This window comes from Xenopus tropicalis, chromosome 7 (genome assembly GCF_000004195.4).
Source record: "Xenopus tropicalis strain Nigerian chromosome 7, UCB_Xtro_10.0, whole genome shotgun sequence".
Classification (NCBI taxonomy): Eukaryota; Metazoa; Chordata; class Amphibia; order Anura; family Pipidae; genus Xenopus; species Xenopus tropicalis.
Window position 1 is genome coordinate 67,499,837 of NC_030683.2, and position 26,772 is coordinate 67,526,608.

Sequence of the window (26,772 nt, forward strand, 5' to 3'; positions counted from 1 at the left end):
TTTTTTTTTTTTTTTCCTCCACTGGGTGTAGTTTTGTTTATTTACCCCTCTCTGTCATGAGTTTGTAGAGTGGTCACTACTGAGTACTGATTTTAAATCAGCGTTTTTGGCAACAGTCTATTTTAGGTTTATTGCAAAAAATGAAAACAGAAAATTGCAGCTTGGCCCTACCAGGGAAGAATCCTATGCCATTTACTAAGATTCACATCCAATACATTAAAATGAAAAAACAATATAAGTGGCCCACTTGTCACAAATAAAATATTATTTCTAATAGTGCTTGAAGCAACCATTACACTTTAAACTTCAGTGTAATTTAAGGATAAATAAATGCAGGCTATTTGAAGCAATGACATCCGTACTGTATGCTGCAGCTAAACAAGTACCGGTACATAGAATGATCTAGAATGGAGACTTGGCAGATACAAATCTCCCAAGGTAATGTGTTAAAGCAGTTGTGCTCAGGAGATATGCCTTCGCCTACAGGTATTTGCAAACATGAAGCTGGCATAGATTGACCCCTAGTTGCTGGAGTAATGTCCAGGAAAGGTTACAATGGCTGCATTTAGCTTGGACTTGGGGGAAGAACAAAAGTCTGATGGGCTAAAGAGAGGGCTGAAATTGGTTCTGTGTGTTATAAAGGGCTAGGGGAAGAAAAGGATGTGCTTTTTGTCCTTTAAACCATTTTACTTGTTTAAATTATATCCAAATTATCTGTGGAAAAAATAACTTGTGGCCTATTAAGTTATGTAACATGACTGCAATACAAAAACATTGTAAAAAGCAGTGTAAAATAGCTGGTGTACTTATAAAGCTGTATCTTTCTCCTTAGCTGTGATTTTATACCTTGCACCTTGACTCACAAGATAAACCATTAAAAAGAACTAGTTTCATTTATGATACACAGCATAATCCATTTAAGCAATAGGGATTCAGGCACGAAAATGGCCGATTGCTGTTGGCAGGAATTATACACAGCATCAAGTGGCTGCTGCTTTTAACAGCTGAATTTACATATTTTTTTACACACAGCTTAATATAATGAGCTATTTGAGTGCTACTTTCTACCTCCTTATAAATGTACTTTCAAAATGAAGAAATGAACCTTAAATAAGAGCCAGTGCTCTGCAAACAGGCTACAAAATGAGCCTATGATTAAGTACAAACTGTATGAAACCCTTTAGATGGTGACCTCTTGCAGTTCCAGAGTTTGTTGGCAGATTATGCAATGAGGCTTTATATTACATACAAACACTTCAAGCCACTATGCATAGTTTCTCTCATTCGTTCTCATGCCCCATGTGATGCAGGGAGAGCAATCTGAAACAGTACAGATTGGTGTACTGAGGAGAAGTTAGATAACCACATTCATATTATCTTATAGAACAATAGAATAAAACCATGATACAATGTAATATTGTGTGAAGCGGGCATCAGTGGCAAATACAGCCATTGTAAGGCTTTGTTTAAAATAATTATAGCATTAAATCATGGGACTTTCATTACAAATGTAGCTCTTCAATGGCCAGTAGAACAATTGGTTTGTTCTATATTTACACTTACATGAAAACCGTGTAAGGAAAAAACTTTACAAAAAATCCTGAAAATATCATGACAAAATTGCATTTGTGTCCTTATACTACCTACTTGAGTACACAATAAACAGGGCCAGCCTTTTACCACAATGTACAATTCCTTCAATGCGTAGTAGCCAAAACATCCTTTCACTTGCTGGTTTAAAAGTTGCTCATTTCCTAGTTTATATTGTGATCCCAAAATCCTTTGCTGCTGTTCTTTTGTGCAGAAGAACAAATCCAGATTGGGCAATTTTTGCATAACCAAAACTCGTAACCCACTGAAGCATTAGCAAAGAAAAATATGATAAACGCCAAACTGGATCCACACAAAAAAAAATCTGAAAATAAAATGCCTTGAAAAGGAAATTTCACTGCAGCAAAACACGCGTTCAAGTCCTCAGGTATAACACTGGGGGGGAGGAGTTAAGTCGTGGCAGAGCTGAGCCATATGTGCTTTGGTGTCAGTGTAAAGGAATGGATGTTGAAGAAATGCCAGTTCCAGAAGCCTCTGTGCCATGTGACCAAGGCATAAAGTTCCTATTGCAGTATCTGCTTTCTGAAGGTTCACCGGCATTTCCATTTTGGCAGTGATCTTATTAATACTGTTGATGGAAGATTACAAAGCCAGTACTTAACCATGAAGGCAATAGCTCATTTGTTCAACAGTCATTGTCATCTCTCTCCATAAACCTTAGCAGAGCCAAACGTTCCCAAGTCTGTGTGCACCACATGGCAAGAGCTGTTCTGAGGATGGACTGGTTATATACTTTGGCAATATCTTTAGTTCATATCCTTTTGTACTGTCCTTCAACCTTTGGAGTGCAATTGTTTGGGGGTGGGGGGGAAACGCTCCAGAGTTTCTTGTTATATCACGGCATTTCATATGACAAATGAAGATTTGTGTCTGAAATCACCCTGGGTGAGATTAAAGGCAAACGGTTAGAATGGAAAATAGGAAACTAACACAGGACTTATTTAAATAAATTAAAGGGTAACTGAAGGGAAAACTATTCATGTTTTTTTTGCTATTACAACATGTGTCGGTTGTACCAAATATAAATGTACAATATCTGTCGGTAAATCTCACTGAAACTTCTGCTCCTCAAACAGTGTAGTAGGTTCTCAACTTCTTCTTTAAGTTAATATATAGAAATCAAGGATTCACTGAAAAGCCAAACAGTATAAAGCAGCTTTAACTTTAAACTTTATATTGCTAAGGACTCTGTTACAAGTAGTATAGCAGGACCCTTTAGTGACTTTTAAAGAAGAACTAAACCCTAAAATGGCTAAAATTGCCACATTTAATATACTAAACTTACTGCACCAGCCTAAATACATACACACACACCGTATATTGTGTGTCAGTCCCTAAGCTGCCTGTTTACACACACAATAAAAAGCCAGTTCTACTTGGTATACTGCACATATATGTTGATAGCATCTATGGAAAGGGCTGTAGAAGATATCAGTTCTAAAAAATAATATAAAACCCCACCTCATCATTTGTCCTCATGTAATTGACACCTTCTGGTTTTGCTGGGTTCTTGTAGCTATGAAAAAGAAATGAGCAGATATAAGAATGCAAAGGATTTTTACTAAGCAATACCATAATGTACCATGAAGCCTGTGTACTTTACATATTTAGACTCTCACTTACCTCTGCCCACTGGATCTACTGCTGCTTGTACAGTAGCCTTTACGATATGCACAGCAAATACCTCCTGTGATCAGTGCCAGTACAAGAAGTACAACAAGAATACCTCCTATGATGCCACCAATATTCAAGTCATCTGTGATCAAATAAATAATACATTTAAAATAACGATGTAATACTGGTGAATACAGTCAACCATGCAAACATATAACAAACAAACCCTCCAGTAGCAAAGCATGTGGTATTGAATTTCACTTTTGGTCACTTTGTAAAGCCTTCAAATCTACAGTAATTAGCTAACTAAATCAGATGTTGGATAACTTACAGACTTCCAGCTCTTGTTCCTCACACTTGGCCGAGCCAGCATCATTACTTGCAATGCAATAATAACGTCCCATGTCACCTTTGTTGACTGCAGTAAATGTCTAATAAAACATCAAACATTAGTGGTAAAAAGGCTAATAGGGTGTCCTCTATCAACAGTATTCACTTGCACCACATCAGAATTAAAGTATTTAACCCCTATAAATATCACATAATCATCAAAAGTTTAAAGGCAATATTTATTTCCAAATCTTCCAGTGCCATTAAAATACATCTTAGTATTAAAATCCCATAGTTGTGTTGGGTTGAAAAACCCAACATACTGTTCTTCGACTTCAGCTTATTCTTCCGCTTCTTCTTAGTGCCCCCCATTTTCTAAACGCTACTCCTCCTACAGTTTTAGGGGTACAACACCCAAACTCTCCACACTTCTTCGCCCTATAGCGGAGCAGGTTGCTTGTGCTTTTCTAAGCGATCCCGCCCCCCAAACACCCCAATTTTCCCATTGACTTTGACAGGGAAGACTTTCAAACTGCTGCCACACTTACAGCTTTGAAGATTCACTCCCTAAACTTGAATAACATAATCATGGGGTCACCCCGAATGAAACAGCGACTTTGTTGGATGACCCCAAAGTGGGAAGGGCCAACAACAGCCAATAAAATTTCATCCATTGACTTTCATGGGGAAATTGAAACTGTTGCCAATCTTACAGCTTTAAGGCTACACTCCCCAAACTTGAATCACATAGTCATGGGGTCAGCCTGAATGAAAATATGATGATTGTTGGATGCCCAAAAGTGGGCAGAGCTGTGAACAGCCAATCAGATTTTACCTATTGACTTGGAGGAAATCCAACCTGCTGCCATTCTCACAGTAATAACACCGGGGTCCCCAAACTTTGCAGAGTTAGGCACCAGGTAACTGCGGTTAAAGGTTAGAAAAAGTGGGCGGAGCCACAAACAGTGAATCAAATTTGACCTATTGACTTTTAATGGGGATTAATCAGATTTTAACTATTGATTTTCAAAGAGGAAATTCAACTTGCTGACATTCTCACAGTATTAACACCAGGTCACTAGGGGACTGCATTTTTAGGTTTAAAAAAGTGGGTGGAGCCAACAGCCAATCAGACTAGACCTATTGGTTTTTTTTTTTGGTTAAATTTAAAATGCTGCCTTTCTCACACTATTTATGTCAGGGTTCCCAAATGTTACACAATCAGTGACAGGCTGACTACATATTCAGGGTTAAAACAAGTGGGCAGAGCCAATCCATTTCCACCCATTAAATTTCATTGGTTTATATTTAAACTTTAAACTGATGCCATTATTTAAGTATTAATTCCAGGGTTGTTAAACTTTTCAGAGTTAGTCACTGGGTATTTGCCATTCAAAGTTAGAAAAAAGTGGGCGGAGCCACCAACAGCCAATCGCATTTCACCTATTTACTTTCAATGGTGAAGTGTAAAATGCTGTCAGTCTCACAATTTTTATGCAGTGTTTTTTGCAAAGCTGGTCACTGGGGGACCAGGAAAAGTGGGTTGGGCCACTAACAGCCAATCAGATTTCATCCTTTTATTGGTTTAAATTTAAAATGCTGTCATTCTCACACTATTTATGCCAGGGTGCCCACTGTTTGTCACAGGGTGACTTCAACTCAAGGTTACAAAAAGTGGGCACACCCACCAACCACAATTTACCTATTGACTTTTACTGGTTTAAATTTAAACTGCCGCCGTTCTTTAACTATTAATCCTAGGGTCCCTAAACTTTGCAGCTACCAACCACAAATCAGATTTCACTTGTTGACTTTCAGTGGGGAAATTTAAATTGCTGCCATTCAGACACTATTAAAACCAGGGTCCCCAAACTTTTCACAGTGGTTCTTACTATGTAACTGTGGCCCAAGGTTAGAAAAAGTGGGCGGAGTCAACAAACAATCAGATTTCATTCAGTGACTTCACATTTTTCAACCCAACATGAAGTTTGTTCTCAAACTTCCCTTTCTAGTTTTATTTGAATTTATTTGTGTGTATATATATATATATTATATTTATATATAAAGGCCGCACACACAGGGACTTTGCAATAAGTGAAAAAGTGGTTTGTCCCGGAGGAAGAGCACTGTTAGTTGTTAAATTTTTCACTTATTGCAAACTCCCTGTGTTTGATTTTATGGGATAGGTATTTTAATGAATAAATACTGACTATTTAGATTTTTTGATGATTATGTGATTGGATATTTATAGGGGTTAAGTCCTTTAATTTTAGTGTGGTTCTAATAAAAAAAAAAAAGATCTGACAATTACAAACTATACTAGATACTTACCAGAGTACCTGATTTAGGGTCAAGTGTAAAGGATGAGTTCTGGAATTTCAAAGTTGATTTTGAGTCATCAGGTAGAGCTTCACTGTTGCGGTACCAGCGATACACAGAACTTGGGTAACCCTCATTCTCTTGACAATGAAGTACAGCAGATTTGCCCACTGGGACAGCTTTAGGCACTCTACATTGCGGAATTACTGGCTTCACTGAAATGTAAAAGGCCATGGCGTTTATTAAGAAAAAAACTTGAAACTAAAAATTGGCAGATTAATATATCATATTATTACACTGATAGAGGAAATCCCATGGCATCTTATAAACAGTAAACTAAGGAAAACTATGAAAGGCTGAAAAGAATGGAGCACAGTGCAACATTATCATGAGAAGCAAGGGTGACATAACATATACAGCCAAGCTTCAAATCAGAATGTTTTTGGAAGACTTAAATGTAGCTCAGTCCAATGCTTTCAGTAGATGAGCCATTTACATACTATGCACAAGGTTCACCATCTATGACACATCCAACTTCTATTAGGTTTAAAATAGGGGCCGATTTACTAAAGTGCGATAACGCTTATCGCATGCTTTTTTGCGTTAAAAAGCATGTGATAAATAAGTACTGATTCATCAAAGTCATTTAGCATGCGCTAAGACGCATATCGCATGCACAAAAAAACGCACTAAATTAGCGCAATGCGTTATTTACCTCGCATTGCGTTAATTCTAGAATAGATATAATACTAACGCATTATTCACAAACACATATGAAGCTTAAATACGCTAAATATCGCATTAGTCTGTGCGAAAATTAACACCTACTTGGGGCAGGCAGTACTTAAAGAATTGTGGTTCGTGAGCTTTTGGCAACACAACATGGACTTTGCAGTGGGATTTTTTCAGGTATGTGTTGGCCCTAGAGTGATGCATCCTCCAGTTTTCAGGCAAATGGTAATTTTCAGAAAAGCAATTTTCCAAAAGTAATGGTTACATGCATAAAATCATACGCTAATATCGCACGCGGCAAAATATATCGCACACAGTGGGAAATAATGCACGAGGCAGAAAATAACGCAAGAAAACTCATCGCGAGTTAAATAATGCAAAGAACATCGCGTCTTAATTATGACGCCTGTCCTTTTAGTGAATCGTGTATTAAGTCGCAAAAAATAAGACGCGATAAAATTTTTAACGCATGTTATAAATAGCACTCGTTTTATCGACCTTTAGTGAATCGGCCCCATAGTATCTTATGTATATACTTTGGGTGTGATGATACTACACAGTGCAAAAGAGCCTTGATCCACTTACTAATCAAAGCACTAGAACTTTTCCGATTCTGTGCAATTCAAACTTACACAAAGTAAAAGTACCTGCTAATGCCAATCATAAAGAGAGAGTGCACCATTTAACAGGCCTTCCCAGTGCATTGTTTTTTAATTCCAGGTGCAATATCCCTTTAATGTCCAGAATGTCTTTAAGATCATGTCAATAGGCTCAAATGTAAGGGAATGAATGTGTTTTTCTTGAAAAAAAATGAATGCATCTTTTTGCAAATAATTCCCTGTTTTCGACTCTCCCTGTAAAAAGGTGAACTGACCCCCTGTCACAGTTTTGAATAGTATTGAATAGTCAGCAGCCAACATGTTTTCTTTGCATCATTGGTTAATGTTGTATCCATTTCTAGAATTTTAAAAATGGAAAAGGGGTATTTTCCTAGTTCTGTTAATTCTACAATGTATTCTACAAATAGGTTTACAGCTATAGTCCAGATGAAAGGAGTAAGGTCATGATGCTCTTCACCTTGTACAGTCAAGAAGATGTAAATTTCTGCTATCTTTTTGTCATCACCAAGAGCAGCCACTTCACATCTGTACTTTCCGTTGTCTGTTCGGCTGGTATTTTGAATAAAGAGAGAGCTTTTTGACTGTATGCGAGCTCTGCCTTTTAGGTCACCTGTAACAGGAAAAGGAACAAAATAAATGACTTCTTACTACTACTTATTGTACAGTGCTACGGACTATGCTGGCGCTTTATAAATAAATGTTAATAATAATAAAGGATCAGTACATTAATGTGTTTTGGATAGCGAGTGTTTCAACACCTGGTTTCTATTATAATGGTTCAAGGGTCCAAACCCATAGTGAAGAAAATAATAGGGGACAGACAAATACTGCCTTTAATGTTCCATGTCATTTATTTTAAATTAAAAATGTTTCATGCATAGATCGGGGTAGTATGCAAAAAAATATATACAAAATATACCTTGGATGTGATTTTCAAAGTATACATAATCTGCATCATCATTCTTGATTTTCTTCCATTCAATTCTGGGATCATTTGTTTTAGTGCTGGTAATAATACAGGACAGCTCAACACCTGAGAAGTAGACCAGATAAACACAATTTCATCATCCAACCATGTTTGCTTTCAGAGAATGAGAGTACCAGTTGCTCTTCTTATATTTTGTGTACTTCTAAACAAACTGTATGTGATCTGCCCCTGAGGAAGCGTGGAGGTTACTACACAAAACGCGTAGGACTATTGAGATTTTCTGATCTTTATACGCACTGTGTCAAGTGGATTTTTGTGAGTAGCTTGTATGCGGTATTTCTTATATCTTTTAATAAATTTATTATGCTATATGCGATTTCGTTATTTTTTTATATGATGGTTTTGGCATCCTGCTGATGAATTGGATTCTGCCCTTGCCTTATAGAAATGATTGATTTGGTTTTAATACCTCTTTTAGTTTGGTGAGCAGGTTGGCTCACTGTACGGCGGGTGAAGGTGGATCACTACTGAATCTCACAAGTCACTATTTTAATCACGGTCACTTCAAAGCCTCATGTGCACATTTAGGGGGGTATATACTTAAGGTTGTGGGGTTTTTTATGATTCATTATTTTTTTGCGCAAAAAGAGGATTTTGTGACACTTACTGTTAACTCCTTTTCTCTTGGGACGTCTGTGAGTCCATGGGGTATATTAGCTATGGTCCCTGTGTCCCTTGTGTTGCTCACTAAATTAACAAATTCCTGACTCTCACCCTACTGAGCATTAGTTAAAAAAAATAAATAAAGTCCACTCTCTGGTCGGTCCCTGTATTTATAGTAGCACAAAAGTATGCAGCCCTTTATAGGAATGGAAATTTGTAAACTCGTTAAATGCAAGTAAAGAGACAAATCTGAAAATGTAATATTTAATTTCATAAATAACCCCTGCCATTCCAATGGCATACTAATGTTTTAATGCTTGTACACTATGTTTAGATGGTCCAGTAGGTGGAGTATCAGTAGGAATGGGCAAACCACTGTCCAGTGTACACTCATCCCATCTAGAAACACGGACAAACACAGATGGCTCTATGCAAATGGTGCATGGCACAGAGAGAAACCCTATATCTACTTGAGTTAATGAGAAAGAAGCATTTGTTGGGTAACAGAAAATCATGTTGTGCGTGGATAGGGCTGAACACAACACAACAAATGATAATGCTGCAATAACATAACAATTATTCTGATCATGATATTAGTAACAATATTCATGTATTCGATTAGTGCACACTTTATATCATACGACTCCCACAGAAAATTGCTTCATTAACACTTATTACTCACTCTGATGTTCTTGCACCACAGGATTTTGGTTGCTGGTGCTCAGTTCTACAGCCAGAATACTGCAACCTGCAGAGAAAAACAGATACCATTGAGTGCTTTGCTGTTCTTCTTCATTTTCATTTACAGAGAGACAAATTGCTTTACACTCACCCTGCCCCTAGGTGCCACTCTTTGTGCATAATTACATTACATTTTCCAGCCTGGGATTTGGAGCAGCTCCACAGCAACACCCAAGCTCCCTGTAGCCATGCCAATTATACATACAACTAAATACTTTTTAATTTACATGTGCAAAAGATACATCAAATGTGCCACAGAGATTAACAAAAAAAATAATCTTAAGCAATAAAGCTACCATTCTTTGTGTCAGAGGTACATTATAAGTATGTGCCCTTAAGGTTAAAGTATTTAAACATAACTTACTATAATTTCTCAAGCAAATTCTGATTACTTATTTATTTGTCTTGGAAATACAGTATGCCTCAGTCTTTCTATTCATAAGAATCTGTGAAATACAGATTTATTTATTGGCTCCTATAATGAGAGACACTGCATTGTGCATGTAAAACATGTATTTTTATACTTCCTAGATTTGATTAGAATGGTGCTTATATAGGCACGAAAGCATGTTTGATTATACTTAGCCTTGTGATCCCTCGAGACAGATTATGCTTATTAGGTAAGGCTTTTCTTTAAATGGAAACAGATTGTTAATAGTCTGGCTACAGGCCTCATCAGTATTAAAATGCTTGACTTTGGGACTGTGTGTGAGGTAATGTTCTGTGATACATCATTTGCCACAGTTCCCTTATACAGCAGTACAACAGGTATGATGCAACATTCCTATCAATCACATCCTGGGCTATGTTATGCATCACCTAATAAGAAACTGGACAAGCATGCTACTTTTGTAGTTTGTACATTTTATATTAAGCAGCGTGCACATAAGGGTATAGAATCTATTAGCCACAATTTTGGGACCTGGGGCTTCCAGTTCTGTCATTTAAATATGTCTGCTAAAATCATTAAATAAACCCAATAGGATTGTTTTCTCACCAATATGGATTTATGCAGCTTTGTTACTATTAACTACAAGCTACAGTTTACTGTATATACTCGAGTATAAGCCTAGTTTTTCAGCACCAAAAATGTGCTGAAAAAGTCACCCTGGGCTTATACTTGAGTCGGGTGCCATGGGTCCCTCCAAACTAGCACCCTCTGTCCTTTGTGTGCAAATTAGGCCACCCGCAACCAGACCCTCCAGTGCCCTGGCCCGCTCCCAAATTTTTCTTCATCTACCATCCTCACCTGTCCCATTCTGCACTAGGCATGGCACTTTATATTCTATATAAACAATATAAGGGGGTAGTACTCTTAAGTTATCATTGTTGATACCATATTGTTTTTGTTGACCCTCTTCTCCACTTACAGAGCTAACTTACTGTTTTTCTTTTAAATAAATATTTAAAAACATATACCCCCCACTGATGCCTCAATTAATGTAATTTTATTGGTATTTATTTTGATTATTGAAACTTAGCAGTAGCTGCTGCATTTCCCACCCTAGGCTTATACTCGAGTCAATACGTTTTTCCAGTTTTCTTAGGTAAAATTAGGTACCTCGGCTTATATTCAGATCGGCTTATACTCGAGTATATACAGTAAATATTACAGAAAAAATGATATCATGGGTGATGGGCATTGCATAATTTGGAGCTTTCTGGATAAGAGATCTTATACACTTTTAGTGGTAACTAGCAAAAGTGGGGCTACATAACCAACAGGCCTGCTTAGTATTGGGTTGGCTAATGAACATATAAAACAACCTGGAAGGGGTCACTGACCAACATGTTTTTCAGTGTTGTGAAATCACTGAAACAAATACAATTTGGAGGGAACTCATTTTATGTTATGTTGGTGAACCCAAACTCCTGTTCTCAGAAGGATTACAGTAGAGAATTCAGTCACTCACATGTGAGAGAAACCATGGGCTGGGAATGGATTTGACACTTCCTATCCCATACATGTGACTATTTAGTAAAAGAATACACAGATTTTAAACTATGAAAGGAAGAGAATGTCAAAATGATAAAATGTGTTTTAGTTTGTATTACAGTTACAATTTCAACACTAATATTAACCTTTACTAATTATACAATCAAGCCTTTTCAGCATTTTGCTCTTTGTTTGGACTCAGCCCCTGTGCTTCTTATGTTTATTCGGCAGGATGAGCCAGATTGGTTAATTATGGGGAGAATTTTGTATTATTTACATGCAATCTGTTACATGCAATATGTAGCAGAGGTGTACAATGACTGGTGTTATACACAAGAGCCAAGATTATAAACCCAAAAATGCAGAAAGCCAAAGTACATTTTAATTATCACAACACATTTGTATTTCCAGTTTTATATGGGTAGATGCACAAATGTGCTTTAATGAATCCAGATAAATTTGTTGTTTGGCAAATGGCACACGAGTCATTTCTTTTGCTGGAGTATATATGCCACCGGAGAAAAGCTGATAGACGCCTTCTGCCTCCTGTGAATGCATTTGTTCTGCTAGGTCTGTGAGCGCACACTTAGGGGCATATTTATTATGCTGTGTAAAAACCGTCGAGAACATCGCCAGGCTTCGCTGTGTAAAAATGTGTAATTGTTTTACGCGTTTTTTCTTCCACCGGAACTTATGGAAAATAACGGCGTAATATCCGACGTTCAGATGGCGATCTTTTCCATTTATTTTACACAGCTTTTTACTCCGTTTTTTCGGCGAATTAGTTTTACACAGCATAATAAATACGCCCCTTAGAGCGAATTTCGGCGAGAAAACATATACATTAGCGTTTCCACACCAAAATCCACACTGTGCATATTGAAAACGAGCAATGTGCCGCTAGTCTTTGTAGTTGTGTATACATTTTTTGTTCTTTTAAGTTGTAGATATGAAGGCATAGCTTATAGTGTGTACAGAAAATTAATTCTCCAAATATAAGCACTGATAAAACAGGACTAAGGGAAGATGCTTGTCACAGATAAGACCAATGAACAAAACCCATAGTGGTCATAAATAAAATACATTTTCCCATTGTTGGCTTGTAAATTACATGAACTACAAATTATCATCTGTTTCAAAATGATCACTAAATGCAACAGCAATAACAACCATTTTTGAAACAATGTAGTAACCTCATTTCTGGCCAAGACTCCATTTCCCACAATGCTTTCAACACTTCTTCACAGGTCTGTTAATTAACTGTGTTCAGCTACATTCTTTTAGTATTCAGAAGCAGCATGGCAAAGAATGCCATAAGATAGATAATAGATAGATAGATAGATAGATAGATAGATAGATACTGCCTTTAATAGCAATTGCATATAGAATAACTTTAAAAACCACTGGAAATGTAAAATGAAACATATATTCATAATTAGATTACACTGTTCTTTTACTATAGCAATAGGTATAACTAATGTAAACACTGTGGCTTTTAATGCAGTTAGAAAGAGAATAAACCAAAGTAAGCAATGTTGATAGTAACACCATTATAAAGAACATCCAAACGCAACCAACTCCCTCTGCTCCTTCTAACAGACATGTCATCCTTGACCTATTTGCAGTTTAAAGGGTTAAGCATTAGAGCAAAGGCCAGCGAGCTTTACTTGATTTTTACTGGTTCACATGAGACTAAAGGCTTGATCTGTGGGAAGTAGATGAGCTGAATGGATTAAACCAAGTAAAGAAAATCCTTCCTGTGTATAAGTGATATATACGTTGAGTTTGCTGATCCAAGATTTACAAGGTCTGCTAAGAGAATTAAATGTGATATTTTGTCATTTACTTCTTGAGTCCCTGCAGATTAGAACTGCTGTATTTTTCTGCATATTCCCTCTATTCAACTATTTCTCTAAGACACAGAGGGATAAGACTTAGCTCCGTGCAGTTTCTATAGTGCGTCAAATTTTAGATTATTTGCACACACGTTTGGCATATACTTTCTGCTGCATAGTTAAGTATTTAATGTACACTTCTGTTATTCCCCATCTTTGTCAGTTCTCTTAATCACAGAACATGCCAAGCATTGTGGGTACTGAATTCATGGTTTGAGGAAAGCCGACTACCAATATATTGTGGAACTGATGGCAACTGAACCAAATGTTGTTTGTTTTCATTGTTCTACTTGCAACTGGCTGAAAAAAACCTAATCACTGATTGGTTGCCATGGGTCACTGCCCAAGAGCCCAGTGTTAATAAATGATCACCTTACCAATAGTAAGCATATACGCAGTGTACTCTTAATAGTAATTACATCTAAACAATTGTAATGTAATTGAAAAATCTTAATACAGGTTTTTGTTTGTATTAAATTTAATCATGTAGTATGAGAAATAATTGGCCCACTACATGCAAAAAGTTGAGCAGTACTGCATTAGATATGGCTTTTTATTTATTTAAAGAAATAGAATACATTTTTTGCATTTAGTTGTCCAGAGCTCTAAAGTCACATGACTTCCACATGATACTTGACCAATTAGAAACCCGGGATTCAGCCAAACCCCAAAATAAATTCTAGGTTTGGTACATCCCTAATATTGCCCCATTAAAACTAGTAAGAGTAACATAACTGTGTGTGGCTCTGGGTTGATGACCTTAGTAGATCCATCTATGTAGATTTAAAAAATTAAAATATTGGCCAAACAAAGTGCCTATAATCATTGAAAGTGTAGTAATGACTTTCCCCAGCATCACTCCACTAATCACTAATCAGTGTTTTCAGGGACAAATCAAATACAGAAAACATAAACATATTATATCCCTTCCCCTTGGATGTAATCAGTTTGTTTTTGTGTATACACCCTTCTAATGTACAGTGCTGAAGAATATGCTTCTAAAAATAATTTCAAGTATTAGATTTTCATGAAAGAATCATGACAACACATTTCACAGAATAGACCGTGTTCAGTTTGGTTATGTTAAACACTGGGACTAAGGCATGACAGTTCTAAGGTAGTAAATTCAGTGTGGGAAAGATACATGTCTAAAAGTATCTCGTAACCTCTTCTGCTGTTCATGCCCTGACTGTAAGCAGGCAGACTAAGGAAAAAGTGGGCATTGTTGGAGCACGGGGGCGGAAGGAGGAATTCCATTCTAACTGAAGTCTTCACCCCAGCTGTCCTTGCTAAGAACGTAAGTCACACCAGGAGAGAAAATCCCTCATCTGTTGTAGCCATGGACTCAGTTGACCATTTTAAAATGTTTATTTGGAGAGTTACAATGTATGGGGGAGTGGAAGGTTAACAGACCAAAGATAACATTGACAGAAGAAATACTCAGGCTGTAAATTGGCAGAATATAGAACTCAAGCTTTGATGAATTGCCTGTTCCAAATTTAGGGTTATCCTTGACTTAGAAAGGACAAGATACAGTATAAGCAATACCTGAAGCACAAACTACATGCCGCTCTATAAATTTCCTTATATTGAAATAAACTTTTATAGGCATTAAGTGCAAGCGCTGAAAGGAAAATGGTTCCAAATACAGATGGAGTACTGAGTACTGCAAACAATCTGCATAATATCAAAAAGTGGCACCATTAAAAATACACTGTGCCCCATAGACTTTGTAAGCACAAGCTTTTACTTTTACAAGAATATGTTATGATATTCTGTATTTAGCCTTTGCCTTTCACTATATCATTCAAATGTCTTAACATCTGCATAAAAAATTCCTTATTATTTATTTATAGTCAATTTAGAACAGTAATTTATAATACAGGAACACTGAGCAGAGCAGACAAATAACACAACAAACAAAATCACCAGTTTTGGAAGCAAGAGGACCATCCCTATGAAGCCCACTGAACCTTATAAGGGATAAAGTTTATGAGGCAATCTAGCAGTGCAATTAAAGGGGAACTCCGGCTTCCGAACCAAAATTTGTTAAATGGGTTGTTCAGCGTCAATGTCCAAATCAAAAGTGGCTGCTCAATTTCATCTGCTCCAAAATAAATATCCCACAAATGTAATTTCATTATGACGTAAATAACCTAGATTTGTATAGGGAAAATACACTGGTGACCTTTCACAGAATTTACACAGAAAAGGCTACCACATTACTCTCACAACCATATTCTTACAAAGTTTAGTTAATATGAGATGTCTTGTGAAAATGCACAATTTAAGTTAGAAAAGATTCACACTTTAGTAAATATGCCCCCTAGTGATATGTTTATGCTTTGAAGAATTCTGTTTACAGCCCTATAGTACTGACCATTTGGCTTTCAGGGACTCAAGTTTAAGCATTTATAATGAAATAGCTCCAACAAGTCTTAATTTGAAGAATTAATTAGAAATCCCTACTCAGACCATGAACATGTTTTTGTCGGGTGCTCAGCAAATTAAATCCTCTAATCAGTGGTGATAAAACCAGCCAGATAAGGTTAAGAAACTGATGAATATGATGATTAAGCAGGCAGAGGTCTTAATCACATTCATGGTACTTACTGGCACACAGTTCCTGGCAAACAAAATATATTAGAGATCAAGGCAGAGAAAAACATCACGATAAGCAAGAGTGCAGCCATCTGGCCTATCCTACACACAAACAAGTACACAACCACACATCTTTAGTCACAGAACACTGGCACAGTGCAAGAAATTATATTTTACACAAAAAGGGGCCAATGATTCAAAATCTGAAAGTCTAAATAAGTATCGGTAAACTTTCGTAAGAACAAGACTCCCAACAAAGCAAAGGTTTCTTATTACCAAGGTATCACACAAGAACCATTTCATGATGGGTAAAAGCAAAGAGCTCTCTCAAGACCTTTGAAACCATATTGTTGCAAATCATATTAATACAGACATAATTCTAAGCTTCTGAATGTTCCAGTGAGCACTGCTGGGACCATAATCTAAAAGTGGAAAGAACATCATTTCACCCTAAACCAGCCACTATAAGGTGATCCCAAACACACAGCCAAGGGATTGTATGATTGTATTAAATACATTTCAGTAAGCATGTTCATTACTTATTCCTGTGTCATTCCACTTCACAAAACTGAATTTATGGACTTATTTGTTTTGATTTCTTTTTATATTTGGATTACTTGGGGTTGTTACCAACATCTGGTGTAAATGCCATGTCATTTCTGTAATTAGAAATATATTTAGTGAGAAAAATGTTCAACGCTTATTTTCCCCACTGTATTATAAATAATATATTACACAATGCAAAAATGGTCATCCTAAAGGCTAATGTCACTGTCCCATATACTGTATTTCCTCTGTTTCAGAGCTCTATGTAAACTATAGCTAAAAAATGCAAAGCAAAAAAATGCAGGGACCGGATAAAAGTAACAGACCAGCAATCTTGTAAATCCTATATAATTTCCTATTCCTGATGAATAGGCTCACCGGCAGAGAGGGGCATGCTGAGGTATGCAGAACACTCCATAACATAACAGAGACAGGAAATAGTGAGCAAAGGGGGGAAAAAAACGAAATCATTCACTGTAAACTTTCTCATAATTCTAATACTTGCCATGAATTGGTCTACCTGAATTTTTTAAATTACAAACTTATGATGTAGCCATCACGTAACTGTCTGTCCACCTAAATCTATTTTAGTTAAAAAAACCTTGTCAGACCAGGTATTTTGTCATTTGAGCAAAGCTGCCTTCTGCAAGGGCAACTGCATGCTCAAAAAACACCTTTAGGGTGCACAACATGGGTAGTCCCCTTCTCTAAACCCTTTTATGTACATCATTTGTGACTGTGGTAAATGCAGCTTCACGTGCGACTGAATTCTGGGGGGAAAACGTTGCATTCTACAGTCATAAATAGGACATCAATAATTGTTCAGTAAACTATATATATAATGCAATACCCATAGCATTGAAGAACTGCAATGTTTGTATATCGAAAGATTGATCATTGTTTGGCTGCTATTATTAATGGGGGGGGGTTGCAACAGACTTCAAGGCAGCATGCATCTAGTGGAATTTAGTGAGCTAAATTCTGTTAACAGCAGATTTTATTGTAAATTGTGCAATACACTTTTAGCTAAAAAAAATTATTTCATGGTACATAATTCTCATGTGGCTGGAGACAGCACCATTAAACATTGGTTGCACTTTCTTTGCAAAGTGCTTGATAAATTTGATAGTGCTGCAGTTGTCCTGACAGTCTGGAAGACCAGAACCAGAGATGCCTATTTTGTATTCTTCTATCTGCTACTGAACACAAATCCCAGTATTCTGTGGCAGCCTTTGGCTGGTGGGTATATGGAGACTAATATTTGTATACTGATGCTTATTTATGGAGCGTCAATGCTCATGGCATCATTAATGTGAAATTCACTCGGCGCCGCATGTAATGGAGCAAACCCTATGTGGAAACTCTGGAATAACCACCATATGTGGTGATAGCATTTTTATGTCTTTGTGTAAAAAAAAAAACATTTTACTTTATTTCTGGAAATGTATATAATGTTTGTGCTCCTTTTTTACACTTTGTTTTAAAACTAAATAAGTCTATGGTAAAAGCATGAGTGTTTTCTGCAGCAAAAAATACATAAATCATTAAAAATATATTTAAAAAAAATAAAATAATTAAGGAAAAAATACTAAGCAAACCAAACATAATCCTATAGCATGGCTACAGTGGTTGTTTGGTTTGCATGCACTGCATTCTCTTTCTTTCTTGTCTGCTTGTGTCCCCTGGCAAAAGATCACTGATGGCAATAAGAAGTCTATTCTATTAAATCCTGTAGGCAGAGTGGCAAGTGAAAATTATACACCCCACTAAACACTGAAAGTTAAATAGGATATGGAGTGCATAATCAACCAAAAGGAACATAAGTCATAACAATGAAACAGGAAATATTAGTCAAATTTTCTAAACACTGAAAGCCTACTGACAATGTGGAAATAAAGAATTCCAGAACTATGTTGCAGGTCATTATTATCGTTTATTTATATAGTTCAGACACCTTGTGTAGCTCTTTTCAGAGACTTAGGTATAAGCTGTGTAAAATGAAATTTACCGAAAAAACTGTAAATAAATGGAGAAATTCACCATCCAAACACAGGATTTTACACCGTTTTTTATGCGGCAAAGCCTGACAGTGTGTGCCAAATTTTGTTGCTGTTTTTAACACTGCATAATAAATCTTATGTCAGTGGAGAGCACATTTTAAATTCTACATCCCCTTCAAATGCACTAGTGTCAGTTTAACAAAACTTTTGTTTGTAAAACATTTTTTTTATAGGCATTTAATTTATGCTGCTCCCCTGAACCACCACCACCTTCCTTCACTCTAGTGATGCCCAAAACACTGAAAAATCTAACTGGCAACACTTTTAACTACAAGACAAAGCCATCATAAAAGTGACCTGAATTTACAATCTCTGCTGCCTAACTATACCTGTACCCATTAGGAACAGGAGTAATGCTTAAAGTGGGCTTGTTCAGGACTTGACTAGCTGTGAATGCCTGGAAGAGTCTGTTAGAAGCCTATAGCATGAGTGATTTCTTACAGTATTGTATACTTTACATCCACACACATTTATTATTATTATAATTATCAACATGTATTTAATAAGTGCCAACATATCTCAAGGTACTGTACAATAAATGGGTTTATACATTAAACAGAATATATATATATAACCTCCTTGATAATGTATTAACCCAAAAATACTTCACAACTGTTTTAGATGTTAAGGGGCACATTCATTAAAACGCGAGTTCGAATCTCGAATGGGATAAATTCGGATTGGATATGATAACTTCTTAAGATCGCAAATATCACAAATATGCGTATAAAAAAATCGTATTAGTCACGATAATATCGTATTGGCGATCCGAAAGTCACAAAATTTTCGTATCCGAACGATTGTAAAATGCAGGAAAACCTTTCCGACTTTGATCCTTCTGTGCATGATTTTGGAAGCCTCCCATAGGAATCAATGGCACTGTGCAGCTCCAACCTGGCCCAAGGAAAGTCACGATACTGAAGCTTGAATGAATCAGACACTTTCGTACTCGGCTCATCAATACGATTTTGTCGCACAAATTTTGTCGCAAAGCACGAAAAAATCGCAGAAAATACGAAAAAAATTGCACAGGTACAAAAAAAGTTGCAGAAAATATGCCGAACGATTGGATCGTTCGTGGATTAGTCAATTTCCCCCTTAGCGTATGTCGCCTATTTTTAACTAAATTCACAATTGCTGTATGGTAAATAGAAATTGTTAGAATTTCCTGAGTTTACAAAGTACAATTCTAACTGCTTCCTATACAGACAAGAGGAAATACATTAGCTATGCAAAAATAATCATTAATACACACTTGCTATATTGACTACAAACTACTATATTTGAAAGGAACAAATGCTTGTGATTCATTTTGCAATTATGGTTATCGGACCCCTTATCCAGAACCCCATTATCCAGAAAGTTCTGAATTACGGAAAGCCCATCTCCCATAGACTCCATTATAAGTAAATAATTCCAATTTTAAAAATGATTTCCTCTCTAATAATAAAACAGTACCTCATACTTGATCCCAACTAAGATATAATTAATTCTTATTGGAGGCAGGGACATGTGCCATTGCGAATTGTCGAATTTACAATTGTCGCAGTATTGTCACATAGTAAATCTCTGAAAAGTTACAACTTTTTTTTTTGGCGACTTTTAGTGCTAAAAAATACCGACCATTAGTAAAAGGCCCCCATAGAGTGTACTTTAAGCAAATAATTCTTTTTTTTAAATTAAATTTAAAATTCTCTCTGTAATAAGGAAATCCTAAGTTGATCCTAACTAAGATGCATGAATCCATCCAAGTCTATTGGGTTTATTTAATGTTTACATGATTTTTGGTAGGCTAAAGGTACAGTGGCCCAACTTATGAAACAATCCTTAGCTAGAAATCCACAGGTTACAAGCATTTGGGATAATACAACTGAGTAAACACTTAAACTATTCTGATGAAGAATGCCCCTATTCCACTTACCAAATGGATTATTAAATTTACATTCACACACGTATATACAAAAAATGTTAAAAAATTGTCTACACATGAACTTTCTTACTTTATTTTAACATTTCTGCCTTATTATTCCATAAAAATTGTTATGGATTGACTTGTGGACTTTGTGGACTTGACCAATTATTTATTTAACTTTAGTGATTTGTCTCCTATAGTTGGATTTTTAAATCTTGACTTGCATTCTCCTTTAAAGGAGACATATACAATAATTTTTCACTTTATCTTAAAAAGCAGCTAACACAGTAAAATTGAATACAATAAAGTTTATTTTCTACCTACTCTTCAAGAAGGCTGTTAAATCCTTGCTGAAACGCTGAAGCCCCTCCCACAGGGCTTCCGGCCAGAAGAAAGTCTCTGTCTTCAGCTAGGGCCGCCGGCCCTAGCTTCTTTCCCATTGAAACGCTGCAGCCACTGAGAGAGGAGTGGGCGTGAGACGTGGGCGGGGACGTAATTTCCCCGCCCACGTCAGTCACGCTGGGGTCCTGCTCTCTTGTGCTGCTCCCGGCCCGCCCAGCCCTCCTGACTAGAGCCGTTCAGTTAGCTGTGACTGTGACTCATCCTGCTAAGTAAGCATCTTCACTCTCTTTATTGAAAAATAATATTTTGCCAAATAAAAAAAACGTTTTTCATACTAAAGGAGTCAAATCTGTTTATTCTATAGACTGTACCTAATGATAAGAAATGTGTTTTTTTTTTTTACATGCAACTCCCTGCAACTTGTACTTTGATACCTAAACTGGCTTTTTTTTTTTGCATTTTCTCCTGTAACAACTCCCTGCAACTTGTACTTTGATACCTAAGCTGGGTTTTTTTGGTATTTTCTCCTGCAACAACTCCCTGCAACTTGTACTTTGATACCTAAGCTGGCTTTTTTTTTGCATTTTCTCCTGCAACAACTCCCTGCAACTTGTACTTTGATACCTAAACTGGCTTTTTTTTTTGTATTTTCTCCTGCAACAACTCCCTGCAACTTGTAAAGATCAGGCAGCAGCACAGGACAGCTATGTGCAGACTGGTAACAGATACACAGGCAGGGGGGTGGGAGGGGTTTCCCTGCTACAGCAGAGTTCAGCCTGTCAGTCAGTGCTGTGACCATTTCCTGTGGGAGAATGAAGAGACACTCCCATCTCTCATTTCAGTTTAGCTTCAGAGGAGTGAAGATCTCTCTGCAGCTCTGATTTTAGCAGGTAAAATGCATTCAAATCGTTTTTTTTCTGCAAGATTACATTGATTGAAGAAAGATGAATCATATAACTGAATATGAAGGTGATATGAAATGTCTCCTTTAAAGAAAATGATATTTACTACATTTATAACCACCCCAGGGCAGCGCTATTTGGGAAATGAGAAGCACCAGATGCCCTTCCGTTGGTCACACTGGACTGAGGGTAGGGCTATTGTGCCACAGGCTGGAGTACATACAAAAATAGAACTCTAACCTATTGAAGGATCCCACTGCTTCCAGGCCAGCAAGTGTGACGTGGCCAGCTCTAACTGGGGAAAATCAAGCAGTTGAAGTAAGTGGTTCTAACTGTAGGCTGGGGACAATTTGGGGGAACTTTAAAAAAATAAATCAATAAAATCATGCCTAATCTTTTTTTAGTAATACTAGCATGTTCCTATGACTTTTCATAAGAATATGTCAGTATCTTTTCATTTAAAAAAATTTTATTTGCAAATATAAAAAATATAAATAAAGCGTCCAGACTGTTTTGTTGATACAGTGGCTTGCAAAAGTATTCGGCCCCTTGAACTTTTCCACATTTTGTCACATTCCAGCCACAAACATGAATCAGTTTTATTGGAATTCCACGTGAAAGACCAATACAAAGTGGTGTACACGTGAGAAGTGGAACGAAAATCATACATGATTCCAAACATTTTTTACAAATAAATAACTGCAAAGTGGGGTGTGCGTAATTATTCAGCCCCCTTTGGTCTGAGTGCAGTTAGTTGCCCATAGACATTGCCTGATGAGTGCTAATGACTAAATAGAGTGCACCTGTGTGTAATCTAATGTCAGTACAAAAACAGCTGCTCTGTGACGGCCTCAGAGGTTGTCTAAGAGAATATTGGGAGCAACAACACCATGAGGTCCAAAGAACACACCAGACAGGTCAGGGATAAAGTTATTGAGAAATTTAAAGCAGGCTTAGGCTACAAAAAGATTTCCAAAGCCTTGAACATCCCACGGAGCACTGTTCCACCGATCATTCAGAAATGGAAGGAGTATGGCACAACTGTAACCCTACCAAGACAAGGCCGTCCACCTAAACTCACAGGCCGAACAAGGAGTGCGCTGATCAGAAATGCAGCCAAGAGGCCCATGGTGACTCTGGACGAGCTGCAGAGATCTACAGCTCAGGTGGGGGAATCTGTCCATAGGACAACTATTAGTCGTGCACTGCACAAAGTTGGCCTTTATGGAAGAGTGGCAAGAAGAAAGCCATTGTTAACAGAAAACCATAAGAAGTCCCGTTTGCAGTTTGCCACAAACCAAGTGGGTGACATAGCAAACATGTGGAAGAAGGTGCTCTGGTCAAATGAGACCAAAATGGAACTTTTTGGCTAAAATGCAAAATGCTATGTGTGGCGGAAAACTAACACTGCACATCACTCTGAACACACCATCCCCGCTGTCAAATATGGTGGTGGCAGCATCATGCTCTGGGGGTGCTTCTCTTCAGCAGGGACAGGGAAGCTGGTCAGAGTTGATGGGAAGATGGATGGAGCCAAATACAGGGCAATCTTGGAAGAAAACCTCTTGGAGTCTGCAAAAGACTTGAGACTGGGGCGGAGGTTTACCTTCCAGCAGGACAACGACCCTAAACATAAAGCCAGGGCAACAATGGAATGGTTTAAAACAAAACATATCCATGTGTTAGAATGGCCCAGTCAAAGTCCAGATCTAAATCCAAACGCTGTCCATCTAATCTGACTGAGCTGGAGCTGTTTTGCAAAGAAGAATGGGCAAGGATTTCAGTCTCTAGATGTGCAAAGCTGGTAGAGACATACCCTAATAGCCTGGCAGCTGTAATTGCAGCAAAAGGTGGTTCTACAAAGTATTGACTCAGGGGGCTGAATAATTACGCACACCCCACTTTGCAGTTATTTATTTGTAAAAAATGTTTGGAATCATGTATGATTTCCGTTCCACTTCTCATGTGTACACCACTTTGTATTGGTCTTTCACGTGGAATTCCAATAAAATTGATTCATGTTTGTGGCTGTAATGTGACAAAATGTGGAAAAGTTCAAGGGGGCCGAATACTTTTGCAAGCCACTGTATATACAGGGTTTAACACCTATTATTACAGTGCAAGATATATATCACATTAATCAAGCAGGTAAGTAATTTAAGATTACGAAAGTACATGTTAGAGTACTGACAATTCAGGGCTAATGTAACTAAAAGAATTGTACAATCTGGAAGAGGTAGAAAAAAGTACAGAAAAAGTGTAATATTTTGGAACTAAAAGGACAAGACTTGAGAACACCCTGCCAACCTCATTTGGACTAAACCGCTGTTGTTGATAGCCAGCTTGAACTTTACTACCTTGAAAGTGATTATGACAAGGGTGGTCTGTACCATATATATATGTGAGCCATGGTTGCCAGACTTGGAGAAACATTACATGGGTGTCTAAGAGGATACTAGTCATTTTTTCCCGAGTCATGATCCAGTCAATTATGTTCTTAACAGGCTCAATCTGAATTTGATTTGTGTCAGTATCTTTTTAAATTAGAAATAAACATAGTGGCATGAGGTCATCTTCAGTGATTCCACTAAATAAAAACCTAAAATTTAAAGCACATGATATTTTTGACAATTCTGTGTTTCTTTGGGTAAGGCTCTTTCCACTTTGAGAATAATAATAATAGAAATCATTTTCCGAGATAGAAGTGGAACCTGTCTGACCTGCACAAAGTCCTGACCCTCAGCCCAACTGAAAACCTGGGGGATGAATTCAAACTCAGACTGCAAACCAGACCTGATCTCCAACACCAGTGCCTACCCTTACTAGTGCTCGTGAGGCTTAAAGGACAAATTCCACCAACAATGTTCCATCTAGTGGAAATTAAGCATGCAGCTGCATTAAAGATGGTGCCTGTCAACACCACTGTGTATTTTTATTGCAGGTACACACAAAACGGTGCTGGGAGTTGGGTTTGGGGAGGGATCCTCTCTCAAGCAGAGAGGATCATTTAGCTGCTTAAAAATACTGGGGCTTATTCATAAACAATGGGAAAATTTCCACCCGGGCAGTAGTCCATAGCAGCCAATCAGTGGTTTGATTTTTACAGCCAGCTGCAGGTCAAACACTTAAAGAAATCATCTGGTTGGTTGCCATGAGTTACTGCCCAGGTGCAAATTTGCCCAGTGTTTATAAATTACCCACAAAGTGCCTTATTAACAACAAGAATACCCCTGGGGTTACGGTTTCAAAATGGGTGTACAATGTTTTGGGGTTGTGCAGCTTTACATCACAAACCCCTTTAAATAACCACTTAGTGGAACTGACCAGTTCAAATTCTTAAGCCTCAAAGTGTTTAGCAACAGTATTGGTATTGAAATATTAAGCCTATTATACAGAAGTCCATAGAGCTTCTTCAGAAATAGTGGCTTAGAATCGCAGATCTTGTTATTGGTTTTATGCTTCTAATCACTCTCTTATACGGTCAACATATAGTTTCCTTAGCAACAACCTGTAGCACTTTCTCAGAAAATCTGATCTGTTCTATTTTTGGATAAATGTTTTTCTTGCAAATGATTTTTTTTTTTTTGCTTTACTGTTTGATCTTTAGCTGGAATTTGCAATCAACTCTTGTAAATCACAGTCTTACATACTCTCCAATAGTAAATTTGTCTGAATACATTTTATGAACATAACAGAAAATCTGCCCAATAACTCTTAACTGTCTATGATGATTATTTAGGCCACAGATCCACCTAAATTATGTCAAATTATCCCCAATCATATCCACAACTGACCTCGCCAAACATTCTGCTTTACAGTAGGCCCATCCCTATATTTTAATTATTAAATTACATTCCTAACAGGATTAATGTAAATCACATATGCACTACATATGTACCACAAAGTTTTACATAATTCTCGGAAAGAGATTAACCACAGGTGATAAAGCATCCCACCTGCCACAGCCCTAACAGAAAAACCGCTACAATAAGATCAATCTCTTTCCAGAGTAGGCCTCTTCAAATAACTAGCAACATTTTTTTAAAACATGTTTCCTTTATCATGGAAATTACCCACCCTAATTACTGGTGTCATGCCAGGCAACATTACCCTGGTATTGTTAAGAGGTAAACCTGGCATGGCAAATTGTTAAACCTGGCAACATTTTGCTTTGTGTCCACCAGACGCCCTTAATTAACCCAATACGCACTATCCACATCTGGTCTCAGGCTCCTGCAGAGACCCTTAATTAAATATGCAACCAGGGACTGCAGGAAGGTGACCAATTCAGCAGAGGGAGCAGACAATGCAAAGCCACCAATTTGGAGGGTGGGAAACCTGGAGCTATTGCTTTCTTTGATCTGCTGATCAAAGAGGGTCAGTTGTGGACCTAGAACTGTAGGGGGGGAACAGCATACAGAAAATATGGATCATAGAAAGGGATCCATATCTCCAGGTATTCTTTATCTCATTCTGGAGGTCTCAACTTATGTTGGGGGATGGGCTCAGGGTTTCCAAACTCTTGCCTCAGGAGGACACAAAAGATAACTCGGTAACGTACTTAGGGTTTCTCTGTGTTTTTATTCCCTTTTATTTTATTTACTGTTTGGTATGTATATGTCTCTTTTTGTAAAACCTTTTAAAATGCATTGTTTACCCTTGTAATATTAAATATAACATTTAATAAGTTCTGCCCTTTGGCTCTATAAAAATCCCCACGTACCTTGTATAACTGCTCAGGCCTAAATGTATTAACTCCTTGACTGTGTGTGTATTGAGTGGGGGGGGGGGGGTGAGTTCTGTGGAAAGGCTAATTAACCAGTGGATTGCTAGCAGGATGGTAGGTTTGGTGGTGTGTTTGGGGGTGCTTGATGTTAGTCTAACCTGTGTGAAAGGTGACTGAGTGTAACCCCTTGGTTCCCCATCCCGGTGTCAGGCGCGTCTGAGAGTGGCGTGTTCTTGACAACTGGATACAGTGATAAATTGCATATGAAAAATACAGAGTGTTGGGTACTCAATG

The 26,772-nt window shown here is 37.4% G+C and overlaps 1 protein-coding gene across 1 annotated transcript in view; it reads right to left on the reverse strand.

The window, feature by feature from the left end:
- Positions 1–26,772, reverse strand: part of jam3 (junctional adhesion molecule 3) — a 38,554-nt gene continuing 11,782 nt past the window's right edge. The window contains exons 2-9 of the mRNA XM_004916011.4: positions 9,500–9,565; positions 8,146–8,259; positions 7,684–7,836; positions 5,887–6,089; positions 3,557–3,656; positions 3,235–3,367; positions 3,073–3,127; positions 1–2,492 (exon numbers count right to left, since the gene is read on the reverse strand). Coding sequence (XP_004916068.1) covers positions 2,457–2,492; positions 3,073–3,127; positions 3,235–3,367; positions 3,557–3,656; positions 5,887–6,089; positions 7,684–7,836; positions 8,146–8,259; positions 9,500–9,565 — 860 coding nt within the window. The 3' untranslated portion in view covers positions 1–2,456. The remainder of the gene's footprint in view (positions 2,493–3,072; positions 3,128–3,234; positions 3,368–3,556; positions 3,657–5,886; positions 6,090–7,683; positions 7,837–8,145; positions 8,260–9,499; positions 9,566–26,772) is intronic.